General features: G+C 62.5%; 2 protein-coding genes across 18 annotated transcripts in view; one reads left to right on the forward strand and one right to left on the reverse strand.

Moving 5' to 3' along the window:
- The first annotated feature begins 761 nt into the window (after positions 1-761).
- RCOR2 (REST corepressor 2) lies at positions 762-6,842 on the forward strand. 3 transcript variants are annotated; one of them, XM_082344138.1, is made up of 12 exons: positions 763-1,662; positions 2,404-2,460; positions 2,756-2,836; positions 3,078-3,130; positions 3,218-3,379; positions 3,487-3,611; positions 3,705-3,774; positions 3,864-4,079; positions 4,444-4,521; positions 4,657-4,714; positions 4,890-5,083; positions 5,202-6,842. In XM_082344138.1, the coding sequence occupies exons 1-12, from the start codon at positions 1,536-1,538 to the stop codon at positions 5,514-5,516; spliced, it is 1,536 nt and encodes a 511-aa protein (XP_082200264.1). In that variant the 5' UTR covers positions 763-1,535; the 3' UTR covers positions 5,517-6,842. The 3 variants fall into 3 exon arrangements, with proteins under 3 accessions (XP_082200265.1, XP_082200264.1, XP_082200263.1); XM_082344137.1 differs by having other exon boundaries at positions 764-1,662; positions 4,851-5,083; XM_082344139.1 differs by lacking the exon at positions 4,890-5,083 and having other exon boundaries at positions 762-1,662.
- Positions 6,395-15,600, reverse strand: part of MARK2 (microtubule affinity regulating kinase 2) — a 58,326-nt gene continuing 49,120 nt past the window's right edge. For 4 of the 15 annotated variants that reach the window (XM_082344040.1, XM_082344052.1, XM_082344049.1 and 1 more), the window contains 8 exons: positions 14,897-15,029; positions 14,534-14,715; positions 14,113-14,210; positions 13,165-13,326; positions 12,278-12,535; positions 11,209-11,235; positions 9,175-9,219; positions 6,395-8,550 (listed from right to left, as the gene is read on the reverse strand). In XM_082344040.1, the coding sequence (XP_082200166.1) occupies positions 8,190-8,550; positions 9,175-9,219; positions 11,209-11,235; positions 12,278-12,535; positions 13,165-13,326; positions 14,113-14,210; positions 14,534-14,715; positions 14,897-15,029 (1,266 nt within the window). In that variant the 3' untranslated portion in view covers positions 6,395-8,189. The remainder of the gene's footprint in view (positions 8,551-9,174; positions 9,220-11,208; positions 11,236-12,277; positions 12,536-13,164; positions 13,327-14,112; positions 14,211-14,533; positions 14,716-14,896; positions 15,030-15,600) is intronic. The other 11 variants (XM_082344047.1, XM_082344053.1, XM_082344054.1 and 8 more) reach the window with 10 other exon arrangements.

A 15,600-nucleotide genomic window follows, 5' to 3' on the forward strand; every position in this document is an offset into this window, starting at 1 on the left:
GTGGCTGGGTCTGGCTTTGAAAGTCTCTGCCCACCCCCCTCCCCCATCTCCGTCTGTGCCGCTCTACCCGCTTCCCGGTCTGTCACTCTGCCCGTGCTCGTCCTGGGGGAGGGGGATGCTGCTCCCAGCTGGGGTGACAGGGAACCCAGTAGGGAGGACACCCAGCTCCTCCCTCACCCTGCAGTCCAGATCTTTCCCTACACTTCCCACACCCCATCCCGCAACCCCTTGTGCCACTGTTTTGGGGTGCGCGCTGCAGCAGTTAAAGGGAACTGAGGTGACCCCTGGGGACCCACAGATGCACCAGAAGCCAGGCTTTGGCCCGGTAGCTCTTGGAGGAATTCATTCCTCGCCTGTCCGGCCTCCCATCCGCTCTGGCCCCCAAGGGCGCATGAAGGGGGGGGTCCCCCCTGCGGAAGGGGGGCGGGGAGTTCCTTGGCAGGAAGGGAAATGGAAGGAAAAGCTGGGCTCCACCCGGGCGGGCAGGCGGCCTCAGGGCCCCCGGGGCAGGCGGCGGTAACCCGAGCCCACTGGTGTGTGGGGCTGGTGTGCGCGTGGGTGGGGCTGACCCCCGGCTACTCCTCGGGGGTAGGGGGGGGTCTCCCCCAGGGGCAAGTCTGGGAGCTCGGGGGGCCCGCAGAGGAAAGCGCTCTCCACCCGGGTCCTGACCCCACCCCCTGGAGGTCTAGCCCCGGCCCCCAGGCCCCGCCCCCCGGGCCCTCCCTTCCACCCCAGGGCCAGATGTTCAGCTGGCGGAGGCATCGGCTGGGGGAGGGGTGCTGAGGCCGCAGCCGGCACTACTTCCCTGCCAGCAGCTTCATTGTGTGCGCGAGGAGCGAGCGGCGGCGGAGAGCGGGCGAGCGAGCAGCAGCCCGAGCGCGCCGTGGAGAGCGAGCGCGTCGGGGAGGGTGCGAGGCGGCGCCCGCGGCTGCGCTCCCCCGCCTCCCGGCAACTCTGCCCCAGCACCGCGCGCCGTGCGCGCCGTCCCGCCGCCGCCGCCGCCGCCGCCGCCGCCAGCGCCGGGGCCCCGCCGGCTGCCGTCGCAGGCAGGGGTCTGGTCCGGGCAGGGGTCCCCTCCCGGGGACTGGGGCATCCTGGTGCAGCCGAGAGGCGCGGAGCCCGCCGGGGGCGGCAATCGCGCCGCAGCGCCCGCTCGCTGAACTGCGTGGGCAGGCGGGCACTGGGGCTCCAGGGCGCTCCGAGGGCAGGGTGCCCAGACTTCTCCGGGGAGCCCCAATTCCGTGGAGCGTCCAGAGCGAGCGCGCGCCAGCCCCACCGGACCTTGCGCTCATCCCCCGCGTACCCCACTTCTACACAAACTTTTCTGACACCCTCACCCGTGGGGGTCGCGGAGAGCGCTGGGCTGCCCGTTGGGCTCCTGCCCCGCCGGACCCTAGCCACGCTTGACCTCCTGCCTCTCGTGGCCTCAGTGGCGACCTCTCCAGGCCGGGCCGGGCACGGCATCCCAGGCGAGCGCGGCAACGACCGCTGCTCTCCGAAGGCTCCCGCGCCCCCCGGGGCAGCTGGGCGGGGTAATGCCCTCGGTGATGGAGAAGCCGAGCGCGGGCTCCGGGATCCTGTCCCGCAGCCGGGCCAAGACGGCGCCCAACGGCGGACAACCCCACTCGGAGGATGACAGCAGCGAGGAGGAGCACTCGCACGGTGAGCCCGGAGGCCTAGGGTTAAAGGCGCACCGGCCCGGGGGGGGCGCGGAGCAGGGCGTGGGGGAGAGTTGCCGACCACGGTATTATACGGATGGTTCCTGCCTTGCCTGGATTGGAGCCTGTGCCTTGCTTCTCCCCAAAGCCGGCACAGGGAATCTGGAGGCTGGGCCCCTAGCTGCCGAGGAGACGGTCCTGCCTGCCCCCTCCCTGCCCTCAGTCCCCGAGGGACTCAGGCGTCCCTCCCTTTCACAGCTTGGGCTCCTCGTACCTTGCCACCTTGCAGGGAACTGAGGTCTGACTGGGGCAGGAGCTGGGAAGACACCTCCACACCGAGCTGTGGGGCTCCTGTGGTGGGGAGGAGCCTTGGATTCTCTGCAGGAGGGCTGTGGTCCAGGTCTAGGGGCAGCCCTCCAACCCCCACCAACTCCCCCCTTCCCCCTCTCCCCCCCCCCCCGTCAGAACAAAGGGCTCTGCTGGGCCTGGGCTTGAAAACTGGCCCCTGTCCTCTCCCCCACCCCCCATGGCTATGGCTAGGCAGGTCTCTCCCTTTTCCAGTTCCCTCTGTGGCTGAGGGTAACTGAGGGGAAGATCAGGGAAAAGTGAGCCTCCTGGAAGATGGGGGCCCTGGGTGGTCAGGAAGGAGAACTCCAGGCCAGCCACCTCCCCCGCCACATCCTCCCGTCCTCCCTCCCTCCCTGGAGTCCTGACTGCCTCCCCCCGCCCCCCACCGGCTCCACAGACAGCATGATCCGCGTTGGAACCAATTACCAGGCCGTAATTCCGGAGTGCAAGCCTGGTGAGTGGCAGGACAGGCTGTGAAGGGAGGGGACTGGAGGGCCCATGGCTTGGCCCTGAGCCCCACCTGGGGGAACCCTTGGCTGGCGCCCACTGTAAGGACAGGCGGGGGTGGGTGGCCGGCCCTGTGGCATGGTTAGTTTTCCTGCTCTGCCTTCCTGTCTGGGTCTCTGTTCCTCCTTCCCCTCTGTGCCTCACCTCGCAGGCCCCACTCCTCCGCTGCCCTCTGGCCATGGGTCCAGGCCAGCGCCACCAGGCTGATGATGTCTTCCCTCCTCTGCTCCGTTGCCTTTCAGAGAGCCCCGCACGCTACAGTAACAAGGAGCTGAAGGGGATGTTAGTGTGGTCGCCCAACCACTGTGTGTCAGATGCCAAGCGTGAGTGGGGTGGGACCCTGGGCTCATGCATACCCTTGGGAGCTGGGGCCTGGGGTTCATGCCAGCTGGCAGCCAGCTCTTCTCAGAAGTGGGCTGGAGGCTGAGGTATGTGGGTTCAGCCCCTGCCCTGGGGCTCAGGCTCAGGGGCCTAGCCCCTGGGGGCATACCCCTTTCCGGGCAGGAGGCCTGGCTTAGGGGTTGTAACCCCTCCTCCAAGACCTGGCTCCTCCCGCCCCTGCAGTTGACAAGTACATTGCGATGGCCAAGGAGAAGCATGGTTACAACATCGAGCAGGTGAGCCTTGGCCCCGCAGGGATTTGGGGTGGAGACGGGACAGTGCTGCGGGCAGCTGAGCCTGCGTTGTCCCCTCTCCTGGGCCAGGCACTGGGCATGCTCCTGTGGCATAAGCACGACGTAGAGAAGTCTCTGGCTGACCTGGCCAACTTCACCCCGTTCCCGGACGAGTGGACGGTAGAGGACAAGGTGCTGTTTGAACAGGCCTTTGGCTTCCATGGCAAATGTTTCCAGCGGATCCAGCAGATGGTAAAGCCCTCCACCCCCGCCAGTGCTCCTTGGCCCCTTCTTTCTGTTAAGCCTGCCCGAGGCCCAGAGTCTTAGGTGGGCCCCAGCCTCTGGCGTTGCCCCTCCAGCTGCCTGACAAGCTGATTCCCAGCCTGGTGAAGTATTACTACTCTTGGAAGAAGACCCGCAGCCGGACCAGTGTGATGGACAGACAGGCTCGGCGGCTGGGGGGCCGAAAGGACAAAGAAGACAGGTGGGGGGCTCGGGGAAGCTCTGGGTGGGGGTAAACTGAGCTCCTGGGGGCCCTGGCCCCTGCCTTACCCCACCTTGGCCCCCGTGTAAGCAGTGATGAGCTTGAAGAGGGACGAGGAGCCGTGAGTGAGGGGGAGCCGGACGCTGGAGACCCCAAGAGAGAGGTGAGGTCCCAGAGCTCCTCTGGCCCTGCCCGCCTGCCCGCCCTCTCCTTGGGCTCCGCACCACCCACCTCCTCTCCTTTCCCTGGCAGCCTCTGCCCTCTCGGCCCCTGAATGCCCGCCCAGGTCCAGGAAAGAAGGAGGCCCAGGGGTCTCAGTACCGCCACCATCCGCTGCGAACTCGGCGGCGCCCTCCCAAGGGCATGTACCTGAGCCCTGAGGGCCTCACTGCCGTGTCGGGGAGCCCGGACCTTGCCAACCTCACACTTCGAGGCCTCGACTCCCAGCTCATCTCCCTCAAGCGCCAGGTGGGGGGCCCGAGGAAAGAAGGGGCCAGGCAAAGGGGACAGTCGGCAGCTGGGAACTATGACTGGGGGCAGCTGAGGCGTAAGGGAGGTCGTGTGGATGCCAAGCCTGCACCTGCCCCATCCTCTGGGCTTCTGGGTAACCTGGCGTTCTTTTCTGTACATTAAAAACAAACAAACAAGCAAACCTGGTCTTTGAAATAGGGGCAAACCCCAGTGTCTCCCCTAGTGAATGGTTATGAGGGAGAGATGAGGTAGATGGTGGGTGGCAAAGAGCTTTGTTGGGAAGTAGGGCCCTGGTGAGGGTTGGTATTGATGGCCTCCCTGGCTTGGAATTTGATGTCCCTTCCTTGCCTTGCCTTCCCAGGTGCAAAGCATGAAGCAGACCAACAGCAGCCTCCGCCAAGCCCTGGAGGGGGGCATCGATCCACTCCGCCCCCCTGAGGTGAGGCTGCTCTTCAAGTCTGAGTGCAGGAGGGGGTTCTTTCTGGTGGCACAGCAGAAAGGGGAGTTTTCCTTGGGTAGCAGGGCCTCTGTTCCCATATTTTTGAGTCTCAAGGATATATTCCTTGCTCTCCAGGCCAACACCAAGTTCAACTCCCGCTGGACCACGGATGAGCAGCTTTTGGCAGTACAAGGTGGGTGAGACTCGGGAGAATAGAGGGCCCCAGGAGTGTCGCCTGCCCTCCAAGGAGCTGGGGCAGAGGGGAAGGATCAGGGAAGTAACTAGTTCTAAGTGGGTATTCACACCTGCTGCCCTTTTGACCCTTGCAGCCATCCGTAGGTATGGCAAAGACTTTGGGGCTATTGCAGAGGTGATTGGGAACAAGACTCTGACCCAGGTGAAGACCTTCTTTGTGAGCTACCGGCGCCGCTTCAATCTGGAGGAGGTGCTGCAGGAATGGGAGGCCGAGCAGGATGGGGCCCCTGGAGCCCCCCCGGTCCCCATGGAGGAGGCTAGGAGAGGGGCTCCCTTGCCAGCCCCAGCCCTGGAGGAAGACGATGAGGTGAGAAGGGGAGAGAGAGCGAAACGCTTCAGAGAACAGAGAGGAACTGCCTCCGTCCTTAGACTGGGCTGAGGGTGTGCTTGAGCCTGGTTTCTCACTCTTCTCTCGCTCCTCTCAGGTCCAGATTACATCTGTGTCGACATCAGGACCCCGATCGGGGCCCCCTGCGCCGCCCCCTCCTCCGCCTCCCACCTCGCTGTCCCAGCCACCACCACTGCTGAGGCCACCTTTGCCCACGGCTCCCACCCTGCTCCGCCAGCCACCCCCACTCCAGCAGGGCCGCTTCCTCCAGCCCCGGCTGGCCCCCAACCAGCCCCCACCACCTCTCATCCGCCCTGCCCTGGCTGCCTCCCGCCACGGTGCCCGCCCGGGCCCTCAGCCCGCACCCACCCTGGCTGGAGCCCCCCTGGAGCCTCCAGCACCCTCGCTCTGAGCCCCGAGGCCTTCCGCCAACCGGAGGCTCCAGAACCCCTTTGCCGGATGTCCTTAGGGACCTCCAGCTTCACTGAGGACAGAAGAGACTAGAGCTCTCGCCAGGTCTTTCGAAGACCCAGCGCTGCTGACGGGGGCACAGCCTGGACCCCCGCGGGTTCTGCACGTCTTTCTGGCAGCCAGCCTGTCTCCACCCCCTCCCCAGCCAGTGTCTGGGGCCTTCTGAGCTGGCCCGAGGGTACTTTTCCTGGCTGGGACTGGAATGGCTGCCTCCTAGTCTGCCAGGGCCTGGCCTAGGGGTCCTGCCCTTCGTGCGTAGGGGGTAGTGACCATAGCCTGGGGGTGGGGGAGAGGACAGTTTAGTGTGTTGGCTGTTCTTCCTCTTCCCCTTCTTTTAGCAATAAGTCTGGGGTGAGGTGGGGAGGGAGCTGGAGGGGGGAAGTGGGCAGAGAGGTTCCTTGGGGCCTGACAGCAGCAGAGGCTGAAGAGGTAGCTCTCCAGTCTTCAGGGGGCCGGGTGGAAAGTGCTGAGGAGCTCTGAGGGTGCCCACTGTGCCCACCGCCCAAAAGCTTAGAGAAAGGAGGGTTGGGAACACATGCAGACATGGGTTTATTTTTCAATGTTTTTAAAAAATAAATAAAACCTTCAAGCTCACTGAATCCTCTTTCCCTTTTGGTTTAAGGGTCTTGGGCTTTGCTTCCTGTCTGTGCCATGAGGGTGGGGAGGGGAGGGAGGGGAGGGAGGGATCCCGCCCGGCACCGGCCTTTCCCCAGGCCCCAGACAGGAATCAGTTCTCCCCTGCGAGGCAGGCAGGCTGGGCCACATCTTGCCCATGGGGACTGGGTCCCTGCCCGGTAGGAAGAAACAGGAGGAGGCAGCTCAGATTCCAAACATTCTCTTTATTACGTGTTTGATCCAGAGGAGAAACTAAGTGCAGGAAGGGGGGGCTGGGTGGGGAGGGGCCACCTTGCCTGGGAGCCCCCCCCCCCCCCCGGCCACCACCCACTTTGGGAGCCAAGCCTTGCCCTCCTGGTCCCTCGGAGCACCCGGGCTGTTCCATAGGGCAGGAGGCGGGAGGGAAGAAGGGAGGGGGAGCCCTTGGTGGGAGCCGGAGCCCGCATTCAGGGCTTGGGGCAGGAGGGCTGAGGTTGGCGAGGCCCCTTCCTGGGAACCAAGGGCTCGACTTGCCACGGAGCCAGGCCTGGGAGTGGGATGATGAGTAGGGGTGGAGTCATCATAAATCAAAAAAAAAATAAAATAAAATAATAAAAAATAAAACCCATCACAAAAAATGTACAACTCAGGTGAGGGTAGAGGCAGCCTCTGTTCAGGACCCCCTCCCCCAATTTCTCAAGAACAGAAACAGCAGAGAAATAAATTAAGGGATGCAGCGGCTGCCACCAGCCAAGCGCCCATACCAGCCACTCCCACGCTGGCTGCAGAGGTTAGCGAGCTGGGAGTCACTTGGCCTATCTGTCCCCCCACCCTGTGGAGGGCAGAGGCTCCCGGCCCTGCTGCCCTGTCCAGCCTCCCGCCAGGCGGCCGGCCCCGGGGGCCCCGGGCAGTGTCTCCTGAGAGGAGGGGCGACGGTGTGAGGAAGAAAAGGCAAGGCCGAGAGATGAGTGGTGAAGTCACTGCTATGGAACTAGCTGGTGCCCAGATTAATGCCAATGAAGGGGAGCAGTGGGGAGAGGGACGGCGAGGGGGGCTGTGCTTTCAGACAAAGGCTCTCCCAGAACGGAGAATGCCCAGCGTCCCTGTTCCGGAGACTAGCAGCCCAGGCGGCCCCCTGGGGGCCGAGGAGCCCATCTGCCCTGCGGTCCCCTCCCCTCTCCCAGCCCTGGGGTCAGCCCCGCCTTCTACCCAGGAGGGGGTGGGAGAAGATGGCACAGACTTTTTGAGGAGGGGAACAAAAGTCCCCACAGCAGCTTGTGGAAGGAAATGCCCAGCCTCTGGGGAAGGAGGGGCAGAGGATACAGTGTGGAGGGAGGCCGGGCCCCGCGCCTCGCCCGCCCGTCCGTCCCACCGCTTCAGGGCTGTGCGGCACCCCTGCCCCCAGCCCCCAGCCGCCCAGGCCTCCAGCCCAGGGGCCTGAGGTCAGGGGAAGGCCACCTCTGGTGGTTTGCTTGGAGGGGAAGGAGGAGAGGAGAGGGGAGAAGCCCAAAGTGGGCCTGGCGGAGGGCCTGACAGGGAACTCCACCACTCTTGCCTGAGAGTGTTCCAGCCCTGAGCCACCCTCCCGGGAAACCCCACAGATCCAGTCTCGACTGTCCCAATGGGGCAGGGAGGAAAGGTGGCCGCTGGGATTTTTTTTTTTTTCTTTTTTCTTTTTGGTAATAAAAAATTTCTTGGTTTAGGCGAAATACTCTGTGCAACCGCAGTACCGAGGGGGAGCCCTGCCCCCCACCCCTCCCTCCCCTTCCTTTGCCTCCTGTGGGAGAGAGGGGGGAAGGGGGAATATCTGGGCAGGGGTAAATGTGGGGGGGGGGGAGAGAACCATCTCCCAACCCCCACAAACATGGAAGAAAAAACTGAGAAGGGCGGGGAGGGGAGAAGTGCCAGCAGGGGAGACACACCAATCCATCTCTGCAGTCTCGCCCGGGCAGGCGGAGCGCCGGCCCCAGCAGCTAAGTCCAGCTGGCCGCCTCCGTCGCCCCCCACTCCTGGCAGCCTGTTATAGCTTAAGCTCGTTGGCTATTTTGGAGGCAATGTTTTTGAAGGCCATGGAGGTGCCCGATATCCGCTTAAATCGAACACCGTTGAGAGACAGCCGCGGCAGTTTGCACACCTCCATCTCCCACTGCACGAAGTTCTCGTGGCCCGGCGTGCCGTGCATGCACAACAGCATGTACTTCTCGTGCAGCTCGCTCTGGCAGCTGTTTGCGTCCAGCACCTTGCGGATCTCCCGCATCATCTCGTTGGGCTCCATGGAGCTCGTGGTCTTCATGCTCCACGTGAAGCGTAGTGAGCGGGGCTTGGCCTCCCGAAACTCCTCCTTTTCCTTGTCACTGCCGCCGCTGCCCACCACGTGAGGTCTGCGGAGAGGGCAGAGGCGGGCGTCAGGCGGGCGTCAGGCGCCCCACCCACGGGACAGCCCCACTGGCAGACGGACCCCGAGACCAGAGAGGAGAGCGGGAGGGTGCCCAGGAGGTGGCAGTGCTGGAAGAGGGAGCGTTAGACCTGGCCCAGGGAGCAGAGGGAGGGTGAGAGGGGTGGGCGGTCTCGTCTCTCAGGGCAGAGAGGGCGAGAAGCCAGCCCCTGGCAGGGGGTGACAAGGTGACAGCTCCATGCTTTCCTGGGAAGAGGGCAGGGTCAGGGAAGAAAGGGGAGCATGCGCTCAGTAGTCCTGAGCAGGTCACAGACTGGACAGAAAGAAGTGACTGATTCACAGGAACGTGAGCTTGTCGAGGGGTAGGAGTCTAGAGTCCCAAACGCCCGGCCCAGGGCTCCTGTTCCAGAACACACCAGACCTGAGGAGAAGGGCCCACACCCACTGCAGCGGGGCTGTGGGGGTCCTCTGAGGAAAGGGAGGCCCCAAGAGGGGGAGGACAGGGCACAAGCGTGGAGGAAGAGCCGGGTGGCAGAAGGAAGAGAGGAGCAGGAGGCCCGTGGCAAGCCCGGTGGCCCGGTGGCCGGCGCTGGCTCCAGCCCTCTCTCACCTGAGCGTCTCAACTCGGTCTTTGCTTTCAGGTTCATTCAGGTTCCTCAAAAAACAGAGCGAGGGAGAGTTTAGTGCTGGGACCTCTGTGAGGGCGGGTCCGGGGAGGTGCCGCCAGTGGGTGGGCGGGACCCAAGCCCAAAGGCCACTTGCCCATCACCTAGCAGGCCAACATGGCTCCGCGGCACCTCACACTGGCAGCTCAACTGTCCCTCTCCAACGGGGAGCCCAACACAAGGGGCCTGCCCCTCCCCACACTCTCAAAGATGGGTGCCGGGAGAAGGAGCCGGGGAGGAGGAGGGTGTGGACGTGCGGGCACACGCATGGAGCACACGGCCCATGGCCAGGGATCGCGCGGAGGGAGGCTTCTGCACTAGTGCTCCCTGAGTGGGTCTCAGAACTGTAGTCCTCTTGGAGGGAAGGGGCAGGGGGATAAATAGAGGTCTCTCTCAGGAGGCTCCAACGGCCAAGGGCCGGACCTGCTTTGAGTACGCCTGGGCCTCAGTGCCTGGGACTGGGTGGGGAGGAGATGGGCCCTGAGGCCGGCTGTAGACAAGCCCACCTCCCCCATTCTTTTATAACTCCCCTGCCTGCCAGGCCATCTGCTGACACAGAAGGGAGGACGGAGGGCAGAGCAGGGCAGACACCTTGGGAGGGTGGGTGGGGAAGAGGTCTGGCCCCGCTGAGCGGCTTCTCCAGCTCCTGGCTGGAAGATGGGTGCCTGGAGCTGGGAGATTGGGGAGTGCAGAGGAGGGCAAGGATGTAAGGAGGAGTGAGAGAGGGCAGCAGCAGCACATGTAAAAGGAACACAAAGACACGACAGACACACGAATGCAAACAGGCGCACTTGGAGCCGGGAGCCTGGGCGGTGCAGGGGAACAGGAGAGCAGGAGAGCAGCCCGGCTCTCTCCGGCCCCACCTGGCTCCTGCCCTGTGGGTGGAGGTACCCTGCAGGGCAGGCCCCCACTGGGGCCCCATGAGTCAACAGCCAGCCATGCAGTGAAGAGCTGGGTGGCGAGCAGTGGGTGGAAGGGGGAAGCGTGAACACCCTGTCTTGGCCGTCTTCTGTCAGCTGGGGCACCAAAGGGGCTGGGCTGACGGCCTTGCGGAACCAGGGCTCCCAACCTGGCCCTTGGTCCTCAGCTTGGTATTTGGCCCACCGAGGCCACCAGAGAGGAGGAAGACAGGGCCAGGGGTGGCAGAGCCAGGAGCTGGCCTAGGAAGGGAGACGCCTGAGGGAGGGGGGATCTCCCACTGTTTTGCCAGGGCTTAGGGGTAGACGGCCCCTGCCCTAGAATGCCCCAGCTTCTGGCTCTTCGGAAGTCACAGGCCATAACTGGAGAACACAGCCCAGAGAGGACGCGGCTTGATTCATCCAGAAACAGCTGGAGGCAGGAGGTATGCTGGGGTGGGGGTGGGGTCGGCCTAGTTCTGCAGGAGCTGCCAGAAGGGGGTGCTGTGCCCCACTCGTGAGGCAAAGGCTCCTTGGGCCTGGAGGCGTCAGGCTGAAGTCTTGAGACCCCAGCGTCCCTGCAGTACCTCCAAAGTCCTGCCATCCCATAGAACAGAGGCAAGAGGCCACAGAGCCCTGAAGTTCAGGGCACCAGGGAAGGGGAAGCCCAGGAGACCCAGAATGAGATCCCATCCCAGATGCACTTTCGACCCCAGTGGAGCTTCCTCAGAGCGCATGCACGGACACGGGAAAGGGCTGGAAAAGGAACCCAACGCGCTTGTGACCAAAACCCAGGGTAGGGGACTGGGGGGAAGGAGACAATCTTAAAGGGAGAATTCCCTGAGAAGGTCCCCCTTGCTTGGGGACAGGCCCATCGTTTTCAGAGTCATTTGCCCTGAGTGGGCAAACGTGGCCTTGTGGGCCGCCCAGGCAGAGGCCGTCTTCATCCCTTTAAGATGGCAGAGAGAGGACCCCACAGACATGGTTAGCAGATGCAGGAGGGAGCAAGAGCCAGAAAAGGGGAGTTAGTGATGAAGGCAGGACACAGGACACAGACGCACACACAGCGGGCTCAACGCCTACCTTCTGGCAAACCTGAAAGACAGATTTCTAAAAAAACAAACAAAAAAAGACAAAATAGAAAAAGAAATAAAAAAAAAAAACCAACAAGACGGTATGTGGATAAGCAGGTGGGGAGTGGGCTTTACAGGTTCAAGGGTCACCCCACTTGTGGAAGAGCCGCTCAGCGAGACTAGAGTCCCAGACATCCCAATCTGCTCACACCCCACCCTGCAGCCCTACACCTGCATTCCGGGGCTGGAAAGGGGCATGGCTTGGCTGCTCTAGCTGAGTGGAATGAAGTGCACGAGGAAGGGCAGGCAAACCTGTTCTCTCCAAGGCCCCTGCTGCTTCCTGAGCTACACTAAGATGGTTGAAGAAGCGGTGGGATGGAGACAGGGAGCAGCCCAGGAGGCCAGATTACTGGATGCACCTCAAGAATCAACGCTGTCCTTTTGGGTCATCAGGGGCCAGGAGTGAGGAACCTCACGAAGAGAACCTTCACCCCGGGTCCCACGCAGGGAAGCGTCAGAGTGCCTCAGGCTGCAAGGGAGCCATCCTAGGCCCCCAGCAGCTATTTCATTTATGGCCTTCATCCCGCCAACCCCCAGCCCCCCAGCAGAGGAACATGGCTGAGGCAGAGGGGAGTGGCTGCAGCCAGACAAAACCAACTGAGTGGGGAGAAAGGAGGTCAAAGGGGGCAAGACAAGAGACCAGGAGAAACTCTCCTTGCCGGCCCAGCCTGGCTCAGGCCTCATGACTTTGCAGCTGCGTCACCAAATATAAGTTTCCATGGGAACCCAGGAGAGACGAGGGGGGCTTTTATTTTAGCATCTGAGTTCACACTCTCCTAGAGAGGAGGCGGCATCGGCCATCTGCTCGGGCCAGAGAACGAGGAGTTGGGGAGGCCTGAGAGGGACGGATGGGTCTGGGCATCTCAGGTGCCAACAAAGACTCAATTTCTTAGGCTTCCTGAGGTTTCTAACCCTGGGACCTGATCCCAGTTCTAACCCCCAGGTGTCCTCACCCCCACCCCCAGGCAAGGTGGAAGGCCTGGCCTCAGGCTCTCTGCCGCTCTAGGCCCCCTACTCACCTGCGTACAAACTTGGAAGTGAATTTGCTGAAGATGCTCCCCGAGGCCCCCCGCCGGCCCTGGCTGTTGCCAGAGGGAGAGGCTGGGGTCACACCGTAGGGCAAATTCTGCTGGTCCCGCACCTGCCGGAGCTGCCCAGCGTGGAAGGTGCTTCGACTGGACACACCCCGGGGAAAATTAGTTCGGTCTGGGGCTCCACCACTGCTGCTGATGTTGTGGGCGGAGGGGGAGGCGACAGGGACGCGCTGGGGGGCTGTGCTGTGAGAAAAGAGGTGGGGGGCGGGGAAATGCATCAGGGCATGAGAAAGCCCTCACCACCAGCATCTGGAGCACCCTGGCGTGGGAAAGGGAAGGGGGACGCTAGGGCAGAGGCAGCCATCACAGAGGACACAGAAGGAAGGGGTGTGACCACTGAGGACACCAGTAAGGACGATGTTTGGGTGGAGGGGGAGGAGATGGTTTGGGGGAGGGAGGGGAGGCAGGGAAGGGTGCGTGTGTGGAGAACAGTACAGGATGGAGAGAAGAGGCTCCTTCGGAGCCCGGCAGGCTGGAACCTCAAGGGGACGATGGTGACCAACCCTCAAGGATTGAGTCCCTGTGATGCGGACTGTCCCCGGGGTCCTAAGGAGTCCAGGAAGGCTCAGAACAAAAAGGCTTCCTTCTGGAGCCTCGGGACGGCTTCTTGCATATCTGTTTTGAGAGGGAGAACTGGAGGAAAAGAGGGGCATTAAGCTATTTTTTGTGTCCCCTACTTCCTGGCTGCGGAGGACAGCCATCTCTTGTGGCTAAGATGCCAAGAACAGAGCAGAACCCCAGGTGGGAGGAGACTGTGGGGGGGGGTGGTGGGCTGAGGGCAGCAGGGGCACCAGCCGCCCCAGCACACTTGCCTGGGCCGCGGCACCTCACAGTTACTGTCCGTGGGGGGCAGCCCAGTGGCCTTGTTGGGGTGCACGGAGGCCGACATGGATTTCTGGTGCTGACGGGGCCGGGCCGCAGAGACCGCGGCGGAAGCAGAAGCCGTGGAGGCCCGGGACCCTGGCATGGTTAGGCTAGGAGACAAAAGCAGTGGAGAGGCCTGGGTTAGGGGTGGGGGGGGGGCAGGAGGCTCCGGTTAGGAAGCACAGGCGGGGCGGGAAGGGCCAGAGCTGGGGAGCCTCGGCAGGATGCAGGTCAGGCCCAGGAGCAGCAATGGGGCACAAGCCAGAGCCGAGGGAGGCAGGGCTGGGAAGTGGAGGGCACAGTAAGGAAGGCGAGGCAGGCCAGAGCCTAGGGAAGGAAACCCAAAGTGCAGGAAAGCCGACAGGAGGCAACTGCCTCCGGGCTGCACTGGTCTCCTAGGAATTCTAAGAACAAGGATGTGTCGTCGCCAGAAAGAGCAGCGGGTTGCTAAAGGGAATTTTCATTAAGCTCAGAAGACAAGGAGCCAGGAACTCAACGTGACGGTCAAGGTTAGGGGGGCTCTGCTCTCATGGGCACAGCTAGAGTCACCCTCAATGTGTACACGCTTCAGGTGGGCATCTCTCGGTTTTGCCCTGAGCTGGGGCCCCTCAGGCACTGATGCCACGCCCGGGCTGCAGTCAAGAAGCAAGAAGGCAGCTGAGATGACCATGGAGTCACACTCGGTACACCGCAAGAAGCGGTCACAGGAGCACAGGGAAGAGGAGAAGCGGGGGTGGGGAGAGCAGGGAGGAGGTGCTGGTGTGTGGAAAGCTGGACTGGACAGAGCCAGGATGGGACTCCAGGGAGCAGGAGGGGAGATGGTGCTGCCGACAGACGTCACCGCTGGGAGAGGTGGCTCCCGGGGAATATGGCAGGCAGGGCCCGGGCCTGCTCACCTGTCTTTGCCGTTCTGGATGGAGGCCTGGCCGAGGCTGGCCCTCTCCAAAAGTGGGGAATTCCTGCTTCGATTTGTGCTGGTGGAGAGGACGCTGTTCTGCGGGGAATAAAGGGCAGAGTGGTATCACAGAAAACCAAAGTGTTCTACTGGCAGGTTCACAAGGCCTGCTCCCCCTCCACCTTCCACCACGAGCAGTCGGGCTGGGGAAAAGAACGGATTTCGCTTTTACTCTGTGGGGCAGGGTTTTCTACAGTAAGCAGAAGTGGCCCCGGGCGGAAGGTCAGGTACGCAGCCAAAGGGAGCTGGGTCTGGATTAAGGAAAGAGCTGCCTGGAGAGGGCAGGCCCCACAGCAGGAGCGGGGAGGATGGGAAGGAGGTGGGGCTGGCCAGGAGGAGGGAGGGGGGTGGGCGTGGCTCACCGTGGAGGGGGTGGGGGTGGTCTTCTTCCTCTCCAGCCCGGGCAGGGGGCTGGCAGGCACTTTGGCTGTGCTGCTGGCCTTCCGCCCTGGCTCCCGGTCCTCCTCAGGCCGCTTGTTTTCTGCGTTGTTACTCTGAGTCTTCTTAGAGTAGGAATTAGAAGTGGGAATGGCAGGACCAGCTGCTGGGCCAGAGGACAGTGGGAATGGGTAAGGGCAAGTTGGAGGGAAGTTAAGTGACTTGCCCAAGGACATGCTACTAATAAGGGCTGAACAGGGACGGAAACTCAGCTGTGTCATCCAAAGCCCCAAGAACCCATCAGGCGAGGGGTGAGTCCCCCACCTGCAGCTCCCAGAAGTACTTACCCTGGTCGCTAAAGCGCCGCTGCTTGGGGTTGGCTGAGACGCTGCGCTGTACCTTGTGGGAGGGGGAAGGGGCACTGCTATTGGTCAGATCAGCTGAAGGCCGGGGCTTCAAGGTGATGGTGTCTCCCTCCAGCTGCAAGAACACAAAAGGGAGGGCAGAAGTCATGAAGAGTTGCCTATGGATGATCCCACTTACACATTCCTGCCTGACACTAATTCACCCCAGGCTGGCTCCCTTGAGACATACCCCCTGCAAGACCAACGTGCCTCTAAATAAACACTCACGGAGACAAGTCCCAACACAGACCCTGACAAACACAGTCAAAGACACACCAACCTCCCCACAAAGAACCCTGGCCTCAGAGTGGGATACACACACCACACACATAAGAATGCACAGTCAGACTCAGAGACACCCCCCAATACCTCCTGAGCAGGCTAAGTCAAGAATCAAGAAAGGGAGTCCAACACCATCAGGGGGAGAGCAGGACGGGGAGGCCACGACTGGATGTGGGGACACACAGATGGTGAACAAGACCCTACTCCCACAGAGACCCAGGGATGCAGGCGCAGACATGGGTACGCATACGAGCAGAACAATAATCACGAAGCCTCCAGATGCACAGACGGGGGGATGGATGTACACGCACACAGATACATATACCCAGACACAAGCTCTAGGCAGAAGCAACACACAGGCTCAA

The sequence above is a fragment of the Balaenoptera borealis genome, assembly GCF_965194805.1.
Source record: "Balaenoptera borealis genome assembly, chromosome: 11".
NCBI classification, from domain to species: domain Eukaryota; kingdom Metazoa; phylum Chordata; class Mammalia; order Artiodactyla; family Balaenopteridae; genus Balaenoptera; species Balaenoptera borealis.